Below are 14,983 nucleotides of genomic sequence, written 5' to 3'. Positions count from 1 at the left end.
GCCTAGTTTAAAGCCCACCGGAGGAGATCCGCCAACCTATAAGAGAACACACACTTACCTTTAGGGGAAAGGTGGAGCCCATCCCACCCAAGCATGTCTCTCGTCGTGATGTGCAGGTTGTTGTCAAAGAAGCCAAAGCCCGCCTGAAGATACCATTCCTGAAGCCGCCAGTTGGTCTCTGCAGTGCATGTCGCATCCCTTCTTCCATGTCTGCTCACTAGTAGGACAGAAGAGAATGGGGAATTTATGCTCTTCCTGTGTATTATTTGAACCCACTGGCAATTTTTTACAATTTTTGACCAATTGTATGACCAGTGAAATACCCAACCCTAAGTTCTATACATGGAAAATTAGTGGAAGATTATCTGAAATTCATTCCCTGCACTGCTGTGGAGGGGAAAACAGAAACAAGGGTAAGGGGCTAGACCCCTGTCCCTCGTCTCCCCAATTCTGTGCCTGTCCTCCCTGATGCTTACCTCTCTTTGTCTGTGCCTACTCCCAATTCCCTACCTCCAACACCCCCTGCTGCCCTCTGCAGCCTACCCCTCATTCTTTGCCTCCCCACCCCCATCTTCCCCACTTCAGCCTGCCCTCACCCTCTGCCTCCCTAGTCCCTGTCTGTCTCCCCCCTGCCCCCCCATGTCTGACCCCTGCTGCCAGTCCCGCCCCCCTAATGTTTCTGCCTTCCCTCACCTTCTGCTACAGCTCTGCTCTTCCAAGGCAGTCAGCAGCAACGTGGCCCTGGCCTAGCCAGGGAGAAACAGCAGCAGCTCCAGACCTGGTTGGGGTTGGAGGTACCAAGCAGAGGGTAAAGGGGTTGGGGGCATGGGATGAGCATGTAGACATAGACATGGGGCAGACACGCTGCAGGTCCACCCCTACCCCCATAGTGTCCCTTACACTCCTTCCAGTACTGAGCCTCCTCCCCCACCAGATGAGCCATTCTGGCCTAGGGCAAGAAGACTCAGCTCCAGGTTCAGCTCTGAGTCTGGAGCCAAAGCTGGAAGTGAACCAGTGCCTGCCCCATGCAGGTACTTGAATCCCAAGATGAGCCTTTTCCCGCCCCCCATATGCTGACTGGGGACAAAAACTATCTTGGATTTGAGTAGATACGATATAGGCTTGAGTGTGTAAATAATTATAGTTTTACTACCTTGTATTCATTTGGATTGAAAGCTGTATTCTAGAATGATGTAAGATTGAGCAAGGGCTTGGGGCTGAGAGAACCTGTAGAACGGTTTGTGTTGCATTATGTCGCCTTTTCCTTGATGCCCTGAAATTTGAATGAGACATTTCTGTAGGACCAGGGTTTACTCTGACATTAGAGATTCTTCTATAGACTCTACAGTGAAAAGGAAGGCAAGCTCGTTTTGAAAATGATCATTAAATAAGTGAATTCTCCATGGGCTGAATAGGAAGGTTTAGTTGTGATTAAGAAGTTAGTGTCATGTGAAATCCTAGTTTTACTGAAGTCAGTGTTAAAATTCCAGTTGAATTTTTCAAAAGAAACTATGTTTAATCCATCCATAATACTTTAAATATGAATACTCTGTATTTCTTTAGCATAAGTTCTGCTATAAGAAACCAGAGCTGGTTTCACCTCTGTAGCCTGAAGGAAATGGCTAGTTATCTACAGCTGAGAAAGAAAATGAATTGGTGTGACTGAAACCATCTTCTTCCTTAGCACAAAGGGACACATCTGACTAGTACAGGAAAAGCTTAGTGATTTTCTTTTGAATTACCTGGTACTCAATTTAAAGTAGAAAAGATCCTTAAGCTCTTTTTGTCTGTTACTAGATCAAGTGTTTTTGCTACAGACGGACTTGCTGATAAGGAAGACCACACACAGCTTGTTAAAAGCGATAGTGTGTTGTGCTGATGTGAAGATAAGAGTTTCTGTCTTCACTGGTTTGGCCTGAGTGCTGTTGAAGCAGCAAGCAGAGTACATGAATAGTAAGGAAGACTGTTTCATGTAGCCAAGCAACCAATTCAGGGTCAACAGTCACAAACGCTGGAGGAAATTGTGTTCAGGTTCCCTCACGCAAAAGGCAAGTTTGTTAAAATGAGGTGGTCTCTTCAGGGGAAAATGGCAGAAGCCTGGACCATCCTTCCATACCTACTATAAACCGGCTTGTTTGGTTTTTTTCAGTTTTTCTGGCCCTTTTGGTATTACCTTAGCATAGCAGAGTACCGAACTTTAAATTTAAGCAACATGCCAATTGTCTGTGCAGACAGGAGACAGAAAGACCTCTTCCTCTGGCCCCAAGGTCACTAAAGGTGTGGACATTGATGTCTCTATTATCCTTCTGAGCCCACCAAAAAGACAATAGATTTCAAGAGCATGCAGCTATTCTTGCAGCTACTTGTTTAAATGCTTGAGAGCAGAAGCCATTGGTATTTGGGAAATCATCTGGACTCCTAATAATAAATCCATTGCAAATGGCAGTACTTGAGTCCTCTTGGCAGTATTTGAGTCCTGTATTCTCATTTGCTGTCCAGAAAGAAGGAAAGACACTATTTACTATAGTTTGTATGCATCTTTGTTTGTTTTCTGTCTTGCATTTTAAAATTGACATTGTATGACTTTAAAGCATTAAAGCATGTTATAAAATACAGTGCAACATGACAGTTACTGCTTTGGTGCACCGATACTAAAATTAACAGAAGAAATTCCCTTGCCCATACAGAAATATAGCTAGAAGGGACTTGGGGAGGTTATCTGGTCCAGTCTTTCAAGAAACATCCCTCTCTAAATGATCTTAGACATAGGTTTGTCTAACCTGTACTTAATTTACATGCACTATCTGCGCTTTTTAATCTAATGAGCTGGGGCTTTGCAAATATGACGGCTCGCAACATTCTGAATGTTATAAAGGGTATGGTGGTAAATGTGTGCTAGTGATGGGTGAACTGAGGTGCTGAGTGGCCAGATGACTTTTTCTGGTTACAAGTTGGAAATAAACCCCAGGAGTCCAGCTGTCTTCTTAATGTCACCTCTAGCCTGCATTCCTTTTTTTTTTTTTTTTGAGATGAAAATTCTAAAAGTTAGAAGCTAGAGGACACTCTTCACCTTTCTTTTCAGCTTAGTAAATTTCTCAAGGATGATAATGAAGGGAAATGACCAAACCCAAAAAGGCAAAACACATAACTTGATATGCTGGTTGACTTTGTTTTCTATTGGATAGGCTAGTGTGGTCATAATACAGTGCTTGCTCTCTTTAAATAGTTTATTGCTATTTACTACCACTCAGAGAATGGAACTGCTTCACTAAGCCCTAATAGGACTAGCAAAGTAAGGAACATAATAAAATCCCCAGTTTTGTGTAAGCACTTAATGTATCATATCTCTGCAAATTCCATAACTACGTGTATTGTTTGATGCCTATTATAACTTAATACCATGGCATGTTACAGCTTTGATGGAATATGAAATTGAATCTTTTTTAATGGTGGGTAAAATGCTTGTTCACCTGTAAGATGAATCGCACCATTGGTTCAAATGCATATCTAGTTTCCCCGGACTTCACACACATCCTTCCATTTTTTCAAAAAAACCTGTAATGCTAGCAAAAGTTTCTGCCAAAGTCATGGATGATCGCCACTTTCTACCTGCTGAAAATAATTTTAGGATGATCATGCAGCTAACAGGAGCTATTCAATATTACTACTGATTTGTTTCTCTGATCTCATTGGGTTTTGTAATATCGTTCAGCTTCATGGCACAAATTTATTTTAGCCATTCTTATGGACTGTTAATAAAGTCAGACCTTATGGCACTCCATTGACAGCATTTCCTAAATCAGTATCTTGCTGTCTATTGTTGTTCTTTGTTTAATAGTCTTTTTTATCAGTTTTCAGTCTCCATGTGACACTTCTTATCTAACCAATTCACATTAGTTTTCTAGTTCTGTTTAATGATGATGATTTATATTGTGTGTTTTATTAAAAGGCAGATAAGTTACATTGTCATTAAAACATATTTATCTAGCATTACATTTCTTTGTGTTCAGAAATAGTATTCAGTGGCTGTAAGAAGGTGGCCAGGGCTTGAGAGGTGGGCACCCAATTTTACTAGATAGGGAAATTATGTATTTTGGAACTGTAGATTAATACATAGGAACATAGACATGTTAGGGACCTCCTGGGTCATTGAATCCAGTTCCTTTCTGTTGCAGGCAACCATGTCTTATACTCCATTTTGTAAACTTATCAAGCTCCATCTTAAAAGTGGTTAGATGTTTTGCCTGCACTGTTGGAAGGCTGCTTTAACCCTGCTGTTCTGAGAATTAAAAACCTTCTAATTTCCAGCCTAAAATGATTCGTGGCCAGTTCATACTCATTTTTTCTCTTCGTCTGTAGCTTAAGCCCAGGGTGCTCAACACCTGGCCTGCAGGTCAGATCCAGCCCCTGGATCATGGGGAGCCTTGCAGACCACGACCTTGTGTGCTTGATCAGGCACGCAGGGTTATATGGGCTCAATCTGGGCATATGGGGACAGCACAGGGCACTAGGGCCTGACCCCAGTATGCAGGGACCAGCTGAGGCTGTGTGGGGTCCAGTCCTGGTGTGTGGGGCCTGATTAAGCCTATAGACCAGCCCCACAGCATGCAAAACATTGAGCACCACTGGCTTAAATAGGTCTAAGCTGTACAGTCCAGTACTGCTTCTCTTATCTGTATATCCGTATTAAGGCCATCTGTTTTCTTATATTTTATATTTTCATATTTTAGACTCCATGACAGGAAGATGTGTATAATAGGCCTGAGCATCCTAATGGAGTTGCAAAACCGGCCCCCTGCAGTAGATGCTGTGGCTGCTCAGATTGTTCCTTCAATCCTTCTCTTATTTCTGGGATTAAAGCAAGTGTGCGCATCACGCGAGGTCACAGTACCTGAAGAGCATGCTAAAGATGAAAAGCACATTGCAGAAGACAATGGTAAAATCTCTCCTTTTCACATAGCGTATTTTGTCTGGATTTAATTTAAAGGGCATGTGAAATTGCCATTCATTGTAAGCCTTTAGCTAGTCTCCTGGATTATCTATGGCTTGGTTTCCTGGATGTATCCTCTTTTGAATTGATCCGTACTCCTAATGTTAATGCCAAAGCCTTTTCTGAATATGTATGTGCAACTTTCCAGAAAGAGCAGTATTATTTTCAAAATAAAAGTTGCAGAACTAGGGAACCTGCTTTGTACACCGGTATGCAAGAGAGACCTAGCTTTTCACTCGCAGGCCAGCAGGAATTTGGTAGTGCTATAGTAACAATATTCTTGGTCCCTGGAAAGAAACAGTTCCCAGTAGCCTCCTCTTCAGCTGTTTAAAGAGTAAGGTTAATGGACTTGGAAGGGATCTCTAAGGAGTCCTTCCTCCCAGATGGAGGCTGGCACAAGCAGTGAATAGATTGGCAAGGCAGAGATTGAGATAACCAGGGATACTAGGATGGGGAAACATGAAACTGAGAGAATTTGCTCCTGAGGAAGATTAACATGACAGATATTTGTGGATATGTGTAATTTGCTATACCTAGCTCCTCAGGTTAGGAAGGGTTGCACTGAATTGTATTTAGACAGTAACCATTGCAGACATGATTGTGCTGCAGTTGAGCTGCCTCCTTTTATTGCAGCTCAGGAATTCAGTATGGTAACTACATAGTTGTTTTTGCTGGCTGTGTGCTCCTAACCTCTGTGCCTTGTAATTTGCCTTCCAAATCATTCTCCCCATTGCCAACACAACATATTTTGTCCAGCTGACAAAAGAGAAACATGCTTTCAGCTTCAGTTATGTCTAAAAATGTTATCTTAAGTCAGTTAGCAATATTTGGAATCATAGTGCAGGACATGGTAGTCCTGAGTTATGCACTTAAATTAACTATTTAAAACCCTACAACACTCCTCTCAAGCTTGAGAATGATAGATGAATATCCATTTTTTTCATGAGCACTATTAAATACATACATTCTTGTGGATATAATGGTCTCATATGGTGAACCAGTAAAGCGGCTCTTTTGAGTTAATTATTTTGTAAAATCCTTGCTTATGTTCATATAACATTTTTAGGTTATCAAAACTGAGTGAATGTGCAATTAAAGAAGCACTGTGAAGGTTAGGTAATAAATTTGATGGGCATTTTTTTCTCTCTCTACCTGATATCTGTTTATAAAATCCATGTGAATCTTTATTTACTGTATTTACTAAACAGTAAAATGACAGTTAAATGCAATTTTATTAATATCAAAAAGGAAACCTGTTAAAAGTCTCAAGTTCCTGAACACACTCATAGGCACAAAATAATTCTCTTATAAGAACAGTTTTTAGGTTTCAGAATTCTCAGGCATTATTAGTAAAAAAGGTAACTTTAAAATTGTATAAAATACCATGCAGAACCCCTTTGTCCAGTTTTTCTTTTCTCTCTTTTAAGTATGGCCCCTTCAGACATATTTTGTTTCTTAATATTTATGTAATTCATGTAAGCATTATTTTAAAAAACCCAACACATTAACCTATTTACAGAAGAGATCCCAAGTGATGAAGAGGAGACCAATGAAGTGGGCCAGGCAATGCAGGAGAATCATGGAGGAGGTGGTGGCGGAGGAGGGGATGAAGCTGATGATGAGGATGACGATGACAGCGGTGGTTGTGATGATGCTGGTGATGGTGGTAGTAGTGATGATGATGGTGGTGGTGATGATGATGATGATGATAATAACGGTGGTGGTGGTGGTAGTGATGAAGAAGATGATGAGGATGACGATGACAGCGGTGGTTGTGATGATGCTGGTGATGGTGGTAGTAGTGATGATGATGGTGGTGGTGATGATGATGATGATGATAATAACGGTGGTGGTGGTGGTAGTGATGAAGAAGATGATGAGGATGACGATGACGATTGGGATGAAGATGCATTAGAAGAGACTGCTCTAGAAGGATTCAGTACCCCTCTTGACCTTGAGAATGGCGTAGATGAATATCAGTTTTTTACACAAGCACTATTAAGTATGTACATTCCAACTCTACTATCATAAACCAGTATAGAGGCATCTTTGTGTTAAACATTTTGTAAAAGCCTTACTTACGTTAATGTAACGTCTTAGATTACCCAGACTGAAAATAACTGATGAGCTTGTTTGCATGTTTTCTTCATCATTTAAGCTGTCATTCCTATTTGAATGTCCCTTAGCTTAGATATCTGAAAAATAATCAGACTTTCTGCTAGTCAGCTTTGCTTTCTAACTCTCTTTTTCTAATGTAACCCTGGAGTCTTTGGGTAGTGAATACTGAGGGGAACGTTCAGTGATCTGTAGACATCCAACTAAAGTTCTAAGTGAAAATGGGACTCTGTCATGTTTTCTCTCACAACTTTGGAAAAAAATGTAAGTGAATGGCCCTAATCTATTTAAAAATGTGCTTTAAGTAGAGTATAGCTGGATGCTTCAGTCAGTACCCTAAGAAAACAGTGTTTCTCCTTTGCCTAAGTTCTAAAACTACAGTAATTTTTAATTTTGAAAAGAGTCTCTTAAATGAAATACTTGCATTCTCACCATAGAATTGTACTGGACTATGAATATTGGACACAGATTGAAGCGCATTAATTTCTTATTGCAGGAAAGCACGTGCTTAATAAAGAGCTCCTCAGACTTGACCCCTCTGAGAAACAAACCACCTTCATTTATGTTGTGAGAAGCTGACAGGGATGTTAACCTGTGTTGAGACATGGGTCCTTTTTTAACCACATGCAAAGCATGTGTACACATGCCGCTATGGTCTTGTTACTGCGCCATTTTTTAGTATTCCCTTTTGAAAGTACTAAAGGTTAGTACTTCCTCATGCACGGTTATTTTTAAGCACTACTTCACCATAGCGATGCATTATAATAGGGGGGAGTGCGTCACTACTGAAACATAGCTGTGGCATCACAGGTTTTGCCTGTGGATGCTACATCATCGTGGTCATGTAGATGCACCCACAGTTATCTTTATTTATGATTTTCTTCTTCCTGTCTCTCTCTTCTTATGTTCTTCTGAAGTGTAGGCTGGTAATTAGGCCTGTGCGAATAGGAAAGTATTCAATTCAGATTTGGATTCAGCTGATTCAGAGGACAGTGATTCAATTTGGTGATTTGAATCACTGTTCCCATTTGATTCAGCCAAATCAGAATCAGAGATTCGGCACTGATTCTGAGGTTCGTATCTGCTGGGGAGAGGCAGGCACAGCTGGGCAGTTGCAGGTTCTCCTGTGGCTCCTCCAGCTGTGCCTGCCTCTGCCTGGGTGGGGGGAACCGCAAGAGAAGCCCCCTTGACTGCCCTGCCTGGTCCCATCCCCTGCCCAGCCCAGCTACCCAGCACTTAAAAAAAGAAAAGGAAAAAAAAGCCCCCCACACACTGGCTGCAGCAGCAGGGATCAGGGCCTCTGAGGGCTCATGGCAGAACCCCCCCTGTGCAACGCAGCAGCTGCCATGGCGCGGACGCAGTGCAGCTTGCCAGGGCGCTGCACGCTGTCTGGGAGCTGGGGCCTATCCTAATCCCTGGCCGATCTGAATCTTCATATCTCTCCAAATCGAATCGGAGACCTTTTAATGGGTCTCCCGATTCGGATTCAGAAATTCAGCCGCCAAATGGAGCCAAATCTCCAAATCGGTAATCACTCTACATCCACTCCTTCTTTTGACAGCGGTGCAGAGCCGGGATGCAGCATGGTACCATTCACTAACAGCACCACTTAGCGATGATCAGAAGAAACAGCTTCAAGAAATTTATACACTGGCAGAACAGCGGCGAAGTGCAGCAGGTCAGTCATTTCTGGGGATATTTTATGTGTTGTAGGAACTCCAGGACTGCCTATAGAAGTGTTACAATTATATAAGATGCATATGCATGCACTATATAACATGCGTCTATATATACTGTTGAGCCTGGGTCTTAGGTAAAACTTAACTCTAAATTATGTGTATTCCCATGCTGTCCCTCTGCTCTGAGGTTGTGTTAGAATCATAGAAAGTTGGGGCTGGAAGGGACCTCTAGCAGAGTGGATTTGATTTAAATCAAATTTAAATCATGATTTAAACCACAGTTTAAATCACTGGTCAGGATGCCTCAATTTAATTGTTTTCTACAAAAACATTTCTGTTGTTTGATATCCTTTATTCATTTAACTTCTTGAAACTTTGCACTTTTAGAGAAAGGTAAGGGCTTGACTGTGTGTACACAAGCTTGCAAAGAGACAAGAAGGCTGATCAGTGGGTAATCAGGTCTGTTGTTTCTCATCTCCATATACTGCTGTCAGCAATGATGTTATCTCTGGAGACAACAAACTCTCCCTCTGTCTGAAGAAGGGCATGTGTGTCCAAAACCTTGCAAAGAACAATTTTTCCAACTATTTAGTTGGTCCAATAAAAGATATCACATCTAGACAAAGTACCTTGTCTGTCTATGATCTTTGGAGACACAAATCCACAGTTTGAGAACTGAAACTAAGCATTACAGAGATGCTTAATGGGATCTTCTAAACTGAGCATTAAGTCGCATTGGGTAGAGTGGTTTTCTCTGATTTTTACTAATCTATAGAGGAGCCTTTGGGAACCCCATAATATTGGGCCCCTGATACAGCCCATGGCTTGTTGGTGACCCATTTATAAAACTTCTAAAAAGGTTTCAAGAATATATTGTCTCAAACAATATATAATTAGAAGTTATTATCCGTATTCCATGATAATATCTTTGAGCTTTAATGTATCATAAATTAAAAATATCTTTATATAAGTTTATTTTTAAAGTATCTTAAAAATAAAAAATATGATTAAATAAGAAAATATGATTTAAATTTTAAAAAAATCCAACCCCCTGTCTGAGGCAGGTTCATCTATATTCTTTCAATCGGTTGACTGCTCTCTGGCAGATGGAACTCTTTAAATAGGGTCTGAGCTAGATTTTCAGATTCAAATTGTTTAAGTGGAGAGTCGATTAAGGCTGTCAGAAACTGTTAGCCATCCCTGTGTTCAAGAGTACAATAAACCATAGTATATTTAATGCATTTAATGTTTTGCCACTAAAAGTACTTATTAATAATAAATAGACAAAAAAGAGACCTGCATTGCTGGAAATAAATTCTCGTGCAGAGTAATGTCATGTATAGTTATGCTACAATTAAGTCATCTCTCAGTCTCTGTTTTAGACCTACATGTCTGTGTTTATATGTTAAATTGTAGTAGTAGATTATATTTTTTATTACTGCAACTGCATGCTAAGACTGAAGCTTTTTTGGCAGCAGAGAGAGTTTGATTCATAATCTTCTTCTGAGCAGGGCTGTGTAGAAGAGAGAGATTTGCCCCACACAAACCACTTTTATATCTTCTTTTTCTTTCTGTCAATTTTAGAGAGTAAGACTATAGAACAACAAAGTGGCTACACATTTGACAACAAAGGACTCATCCCATCATTTAACTTTGGTGGAAGTGCTCCTGGTGGCAACTGAATGAGAAGCTGTAAAGGACTGTGGGAAGGGTCTCATCATTGCATTCTTATTCTGAGTGGTTAGGGGAGGGTAATGTTATGCTGCAGAAGGCTCCCTGGGATACAGTGGTGCACTTCCCCCACCAGAATGCTCTTTCTAACCAGCTACTGTAATGTACAAATTCTTGTGGTGTTTTTTTTTTAATTTGATGGACTGAAAAGAAAGCGTCCTGTCCTCAAGGAAACTGAATGACTGGGAGGGGCCCAGTTGAATCTAATTGAGTTGCACTTCTCAGGTTTTTGCCGTGCAGAATTGCTGGATTCATATGGATAACAGTGCCTTCTGTTGTACATGGATTGCCTGAACAAATGAATTTTAAAGCGCATTGTAATTTTTTAAGTGTAAGGACATTTCTAGATACACTGTAAGCCTTTGTTTCATGTTTTCCGGTTATCTGCCTTTTATTACATGACTTAGTTATATGTCAGTGGCATACACATTGCTGGATTCAAAAAAAGTCATCTCAGCTTCCCTATTTGATGCAAAACTTTGTGTTGGGAAGTGTCTTTGGGAAGTGTAAAACATACACTGGTGGTGTCAAGGGTTCTTATTAATATGCAGATCTTCTACAATCTTCTTAAATTATTTCCATTAGCCTCCAACTCAGCCCGTGTCCTTGAAACCTGTCTGCTGCCATTTTGAGTTGTAATGACACTCATGACCTTGCAGATTCTGATCCCAAACCAGCACTGATACTAACTTCCATCTTCACAAATGGTGTCAATGATCAAGCCTTTGCAAGTAGATGTTCTGCTGGACACCTTTGTAGTTTCAGGTTTCTTGCTAAATACCAAGCTTTACAGATTCGGACAGATTCATAGATGTTTAGGGCTGGAAGGGACCATGTGAGATCATTGGGTCCAGCCCCGCCTAATCTGGGCAGGAAAGACTGCTGGGGTCAAATAACCCCAGCAAGGTGAGTATCCAGTCTCCTTTGAAGATCTCGAGGGTAGGTGTCCACTGGGAGTCTATTCCAGAGTCTGGTCACATGAACTATTTGGAGATCCTGGAAATTCCTTTTAGTTTTTTTAGTAACTCATCATTCCAGCTGTAGTACTGAACAAATAGAGTCCAAAACATTTAGAGCAATATTTTATCTTAATGGAGTGGGGGAAACCCCTCAAATCCTTACTCTTGTATATGTAAATTTCTGCTCTACATTCCATGTGGCCCTTCCTACCCTGTGTTGATATTTGGTCACCTGTAATTTTTCTGAGTTTAAAAGATTAGTCTCATATATTCGGAATGTATAACTGGGTGTTTGTTTATTTGTTTGCAAAACTTGTCTTTAACCAGACACCAAGTAAATATTGATTTGCATAGAACCCCCTTTGCTCTGACTAAGGAGTTAACAAGGTGAAATGATAGTGTTACTTAAAATAGTTAAACATTTTAAAATGAGGATTGGCAATAGAATCTTTAGTTCAGATTTTGTGTCTTTGTGCATGTTCATTTGTTCAGGGCCCAAAAATATTTACCAGACAACTGTTAACCAGAGACTAACACGTAGAGTTGATGAGCCTTCTGTCGGGAATGATGCCTGTGTGAAAAAACTTGGCCCCTCCTTCCCCTTTCACCACAACTTCTGCTATTGCAGTGGGTGAGAAGGTGCCAGGCTTGGATCCTGTTCACAGCATTCATCTTCTATGCTAACCTCTAGGCTGTAGATGTCTGATAAATCTGAAGCCCTCTCTTACCTGGCTGCTGGAAAAAGAGCATTCTCTCTTCTGCCCCCAAATCTTTACTACAGTGGGGTAGAAGGTCCTCTACTACTTTACCCATTCCTGAGCCTTGTGTTAGGTTCACTCCAGAGCTGATCTCTGCTCCAGCTTTTACAGACTTTTCAAAGCAGCTGCCAAGTAAAAATAACTTGAATCTTTTCAGTTTTTCACTACTGTATCCAGATTTCTGAATAGCAGCTATGAAAATTGCTGACATTTTGACATGTTTTTCCTTTGCTAAAGCATGAGAAAAGTTTGAAAGCTATGGCAGTGTGAATCTTCAAAAGTGACAATTTTTTTTACTGATCAATATGAGATCCTTAAAAAGGCTTCATTATCAGATGACAGATGCTTGATCCTTTTTTAATAATCAGGCACTTACATCATTTGTCGCCTGGAAATGTCTATTTTCAGTGTTAGGACAGTTTTACATCACTCTAGGTTCAATTTAATCTGCATTTCTTTGAAACCATGGAAGCTAGAACATTCTTCACAAATTTTAAAAACATTCTTCAGAAGTGGATGGCATTGATTTCCCTACCCACAATAGACAACAGAAGCGTCTTTCCCCTCAGTAGGGATTAGGCAAGTATAATTCTTTGTTTATTTATAAAATGGTAGATCGTAAGGGAAATTTTCTTCAAGCCCTCTCCCCGCCAGAACACAGGGGGGAAAAGCTAATTCAAACACTGGCATAGTCCCAAGCTAGCTTTTAGGAAGTAATATGTTCAGGCAGAAATCTACTCTTGCATAAGTGGCATCTTTATGTCCACCCACTTAAACCCTGGTTGCTCCCAAACTCTGCTTCTTGTATACTTTTGAAATGAAATGCCAAGGAAATTTCATCCAGATGTTTCTTTCAGTGGGTTTTGATCTGCAGTGTGGTGTCTGGAATCTTTGCTGCCTATTTCACAGTTTGGGTCAGAGGCGATGTCTTAGGGGACAGTGCATGAAAAGGGTTAATAGCTCTCCCTTTCCCAAGAGATTCATGAGCAAATGTTTCCCCTGGCAAAAGCAAACATTAATTATTTTATTCCTTTTTTGAAAAGGGATTTCATTGAAGATGATGTATGGGGCCTTTAGCCTCCCCCTTTACATGTGGTTCTGTTTTAACATGATATGTGTACATTTATAGATGATCATAGTAGGTAAAGGAGTCTGGGGCTTTTCCTGAGTTGTGTCCAGCTTGTACTGTGTTAAAGGGACCTGTCTTTGAAGCCAAGGTAACCACGAAATATCAGATACCAGCAACAGCAACAGTGAACTGAGCATGATCTAATTCTCTTTGAAAATGCAGAGACTTATGAATGTATTGTAAAATAAAACAAAGGCTGATAACCAGTAACTTGTACTGCCCTGTGCCCATGCTCACTGATGTGTGAAAGTGATTATATGGATGCCATGGGAGCTTATGTATTAAATTAGCTTTGTGTAGGTAATTCTAGCAAGTGTTAATTTATATGATAAGCTTCTTTTTTTCCAGATAAAATTAACTGGTCCTGGGTGTTGAATTTCAAATGCTGTTCTGTCATTCTTAAAAGGAAAATCAGACTCACCAGAAGTTTTGGTTTTCTCTTTTTACTCTGGTGTCTTTTCTCTGAAAGGGGAAGAACATGGTCTGCTATCACACCAAAGCAAAACCTATTACTATAATGACTAGCTCCAGGAAAAAAAGCAGAATATTTGACTGGAGAAAACGAGTCCACAGTCTGATTAAAATTGACATGTTATAGCCAAGTCTGAGACAAAACATGTCAACAATACAATACAGAGTGACAATGTGACATTTTTTCCTTCAGAAGGAAAAAGGGCTTTTCTGGTGAGAGAACTATAGAGCTAAAGGAGTTACTCCTTTAGAGTTTACCATTTGTCCATGTGGAAATGTTCAGTCTGTTTGGTGGACTGATGGATTACATAAACTATTAACAGACAACAGCAGATATGAGGACTGCAGGATTCTTGAGCCCTACAAGTGCCTTGAGGCCCTTGTTAGCTTGAAGAATCCTGGACAGCATGCCTCCTTAGTGCTCTGTCTGGTATCTTCCATCAAACCTTCAGCCTCAGAGGGTGTTCTGATTGGGTAGAAAGGTTAAAAAACAACAACATAAAACAAAGTCTTAAAAGATTATAGCTGTGAGTCTCGTGCAGCTGTCTGATCATGAGTGTCTGTTTCTAGAGCCAGACCTCTCCTTTGTCAAACACAGACAATACAAACATATTGACACCCTCCTTGACTGTAGCATGAGAGAAACAGTGCTACCATACTTAGTTCCTAATATAGACAGGTGTTACAGATCCCAAAATGTACTTGGAGATGTGTCTTCTCTCTCCTTGAATTTATCTTTTCTAAAAGTTGAGGTAAGAGTGTACTTACCAGAGTACAGAGTCCTAATTGCAAGAGAGGCCAGTCTCCCTAAGTGGGAACTTATGCATGACCAGGAATTAATCTGGAACAGAAACAAGTAAAACAAAGTAAAAATAAGTAAGCTTTTTGAGAGAATTATTCTGGCGCATGTCCACGAGGGGGCAGCAGGGGAGATTATGCTTAGGGGCAACCAACACGGGTTTAATAGATGCAGGTCCTGTCAGACCAACCTGGTGGCCTTCTACAATCAGGTCACCAAATCCTTAGATGCCGGGGTAGCAGTGGACATAGTCTTTCAGGACTTTCAGAAGGCCTTCGACACTGTCTCTCACCCCGTTCTCATTAAAAAACTGGGGGACTGTGGTGTTGGCACCCACACAGTCAAATGGCTC

General features: G+C 40.6%; 1 protein-coding gene across 2 annotated transcripts in view; it reads left to right on the top strand.

Annotated features, from left to right (window-relative positions):
- The window catches only part of IPO8 (importin 8), a 74,293-nt gene extending 60,549 nt beyond the window's left edge, over positions 1-13,744 (top strand). Inside the window, exons 22-26 of one of the 2 annotated variants that reach the window (XM_019544613.1) lie at positions 4,731-4,936; positions 6,510-6,603; positions 6,862-6,992; positions 8,667-8,783; positions 10,369-13,744. In XM_019544613.1, coding sequence (XP_019400158.1) covers positions 4,731-4,936; positions 6,510-6,603; positions 6,862-6,992; positions 8,667-8,783; positions 10,369-10,466 — 646 coding nt within the window. In that variant the 3' untranslated portion in view covers positions 10,467-13,744. Of the gene's footprint in view, positions 1-4,730; positions 4,937-6,509; positions 6,604-6,861; positions 6,993-8,666; positions 8,784-10,358 lie in introns of both variants that reach the window. The other variant, XM_019544612.1, reaches the window with a different exon arrangement.
- The last annotated feature ends 1,239 nt before the right edge of the window (positions 13,745-14,983 follow it).

This window comes from Crocodylus porosus, unplaced genomic scaffold (genome assembly GCF_001723895.1).
Source record: "Crocodylus porosus isolate Cpor-Errol unplaced genomic scaffold, CroPor_comp1, whole genome shotgun sequence".
NCBI lineage: Eukaryota > Metazoa > Chordata > Crocodylia > Crocodylidae > Crocodylus > Crocodylus porosus.
Note: the sequence above shows the minus strand (reverse complement) of the source record. Positions and strands in the feature narration are given on the sequence as shown.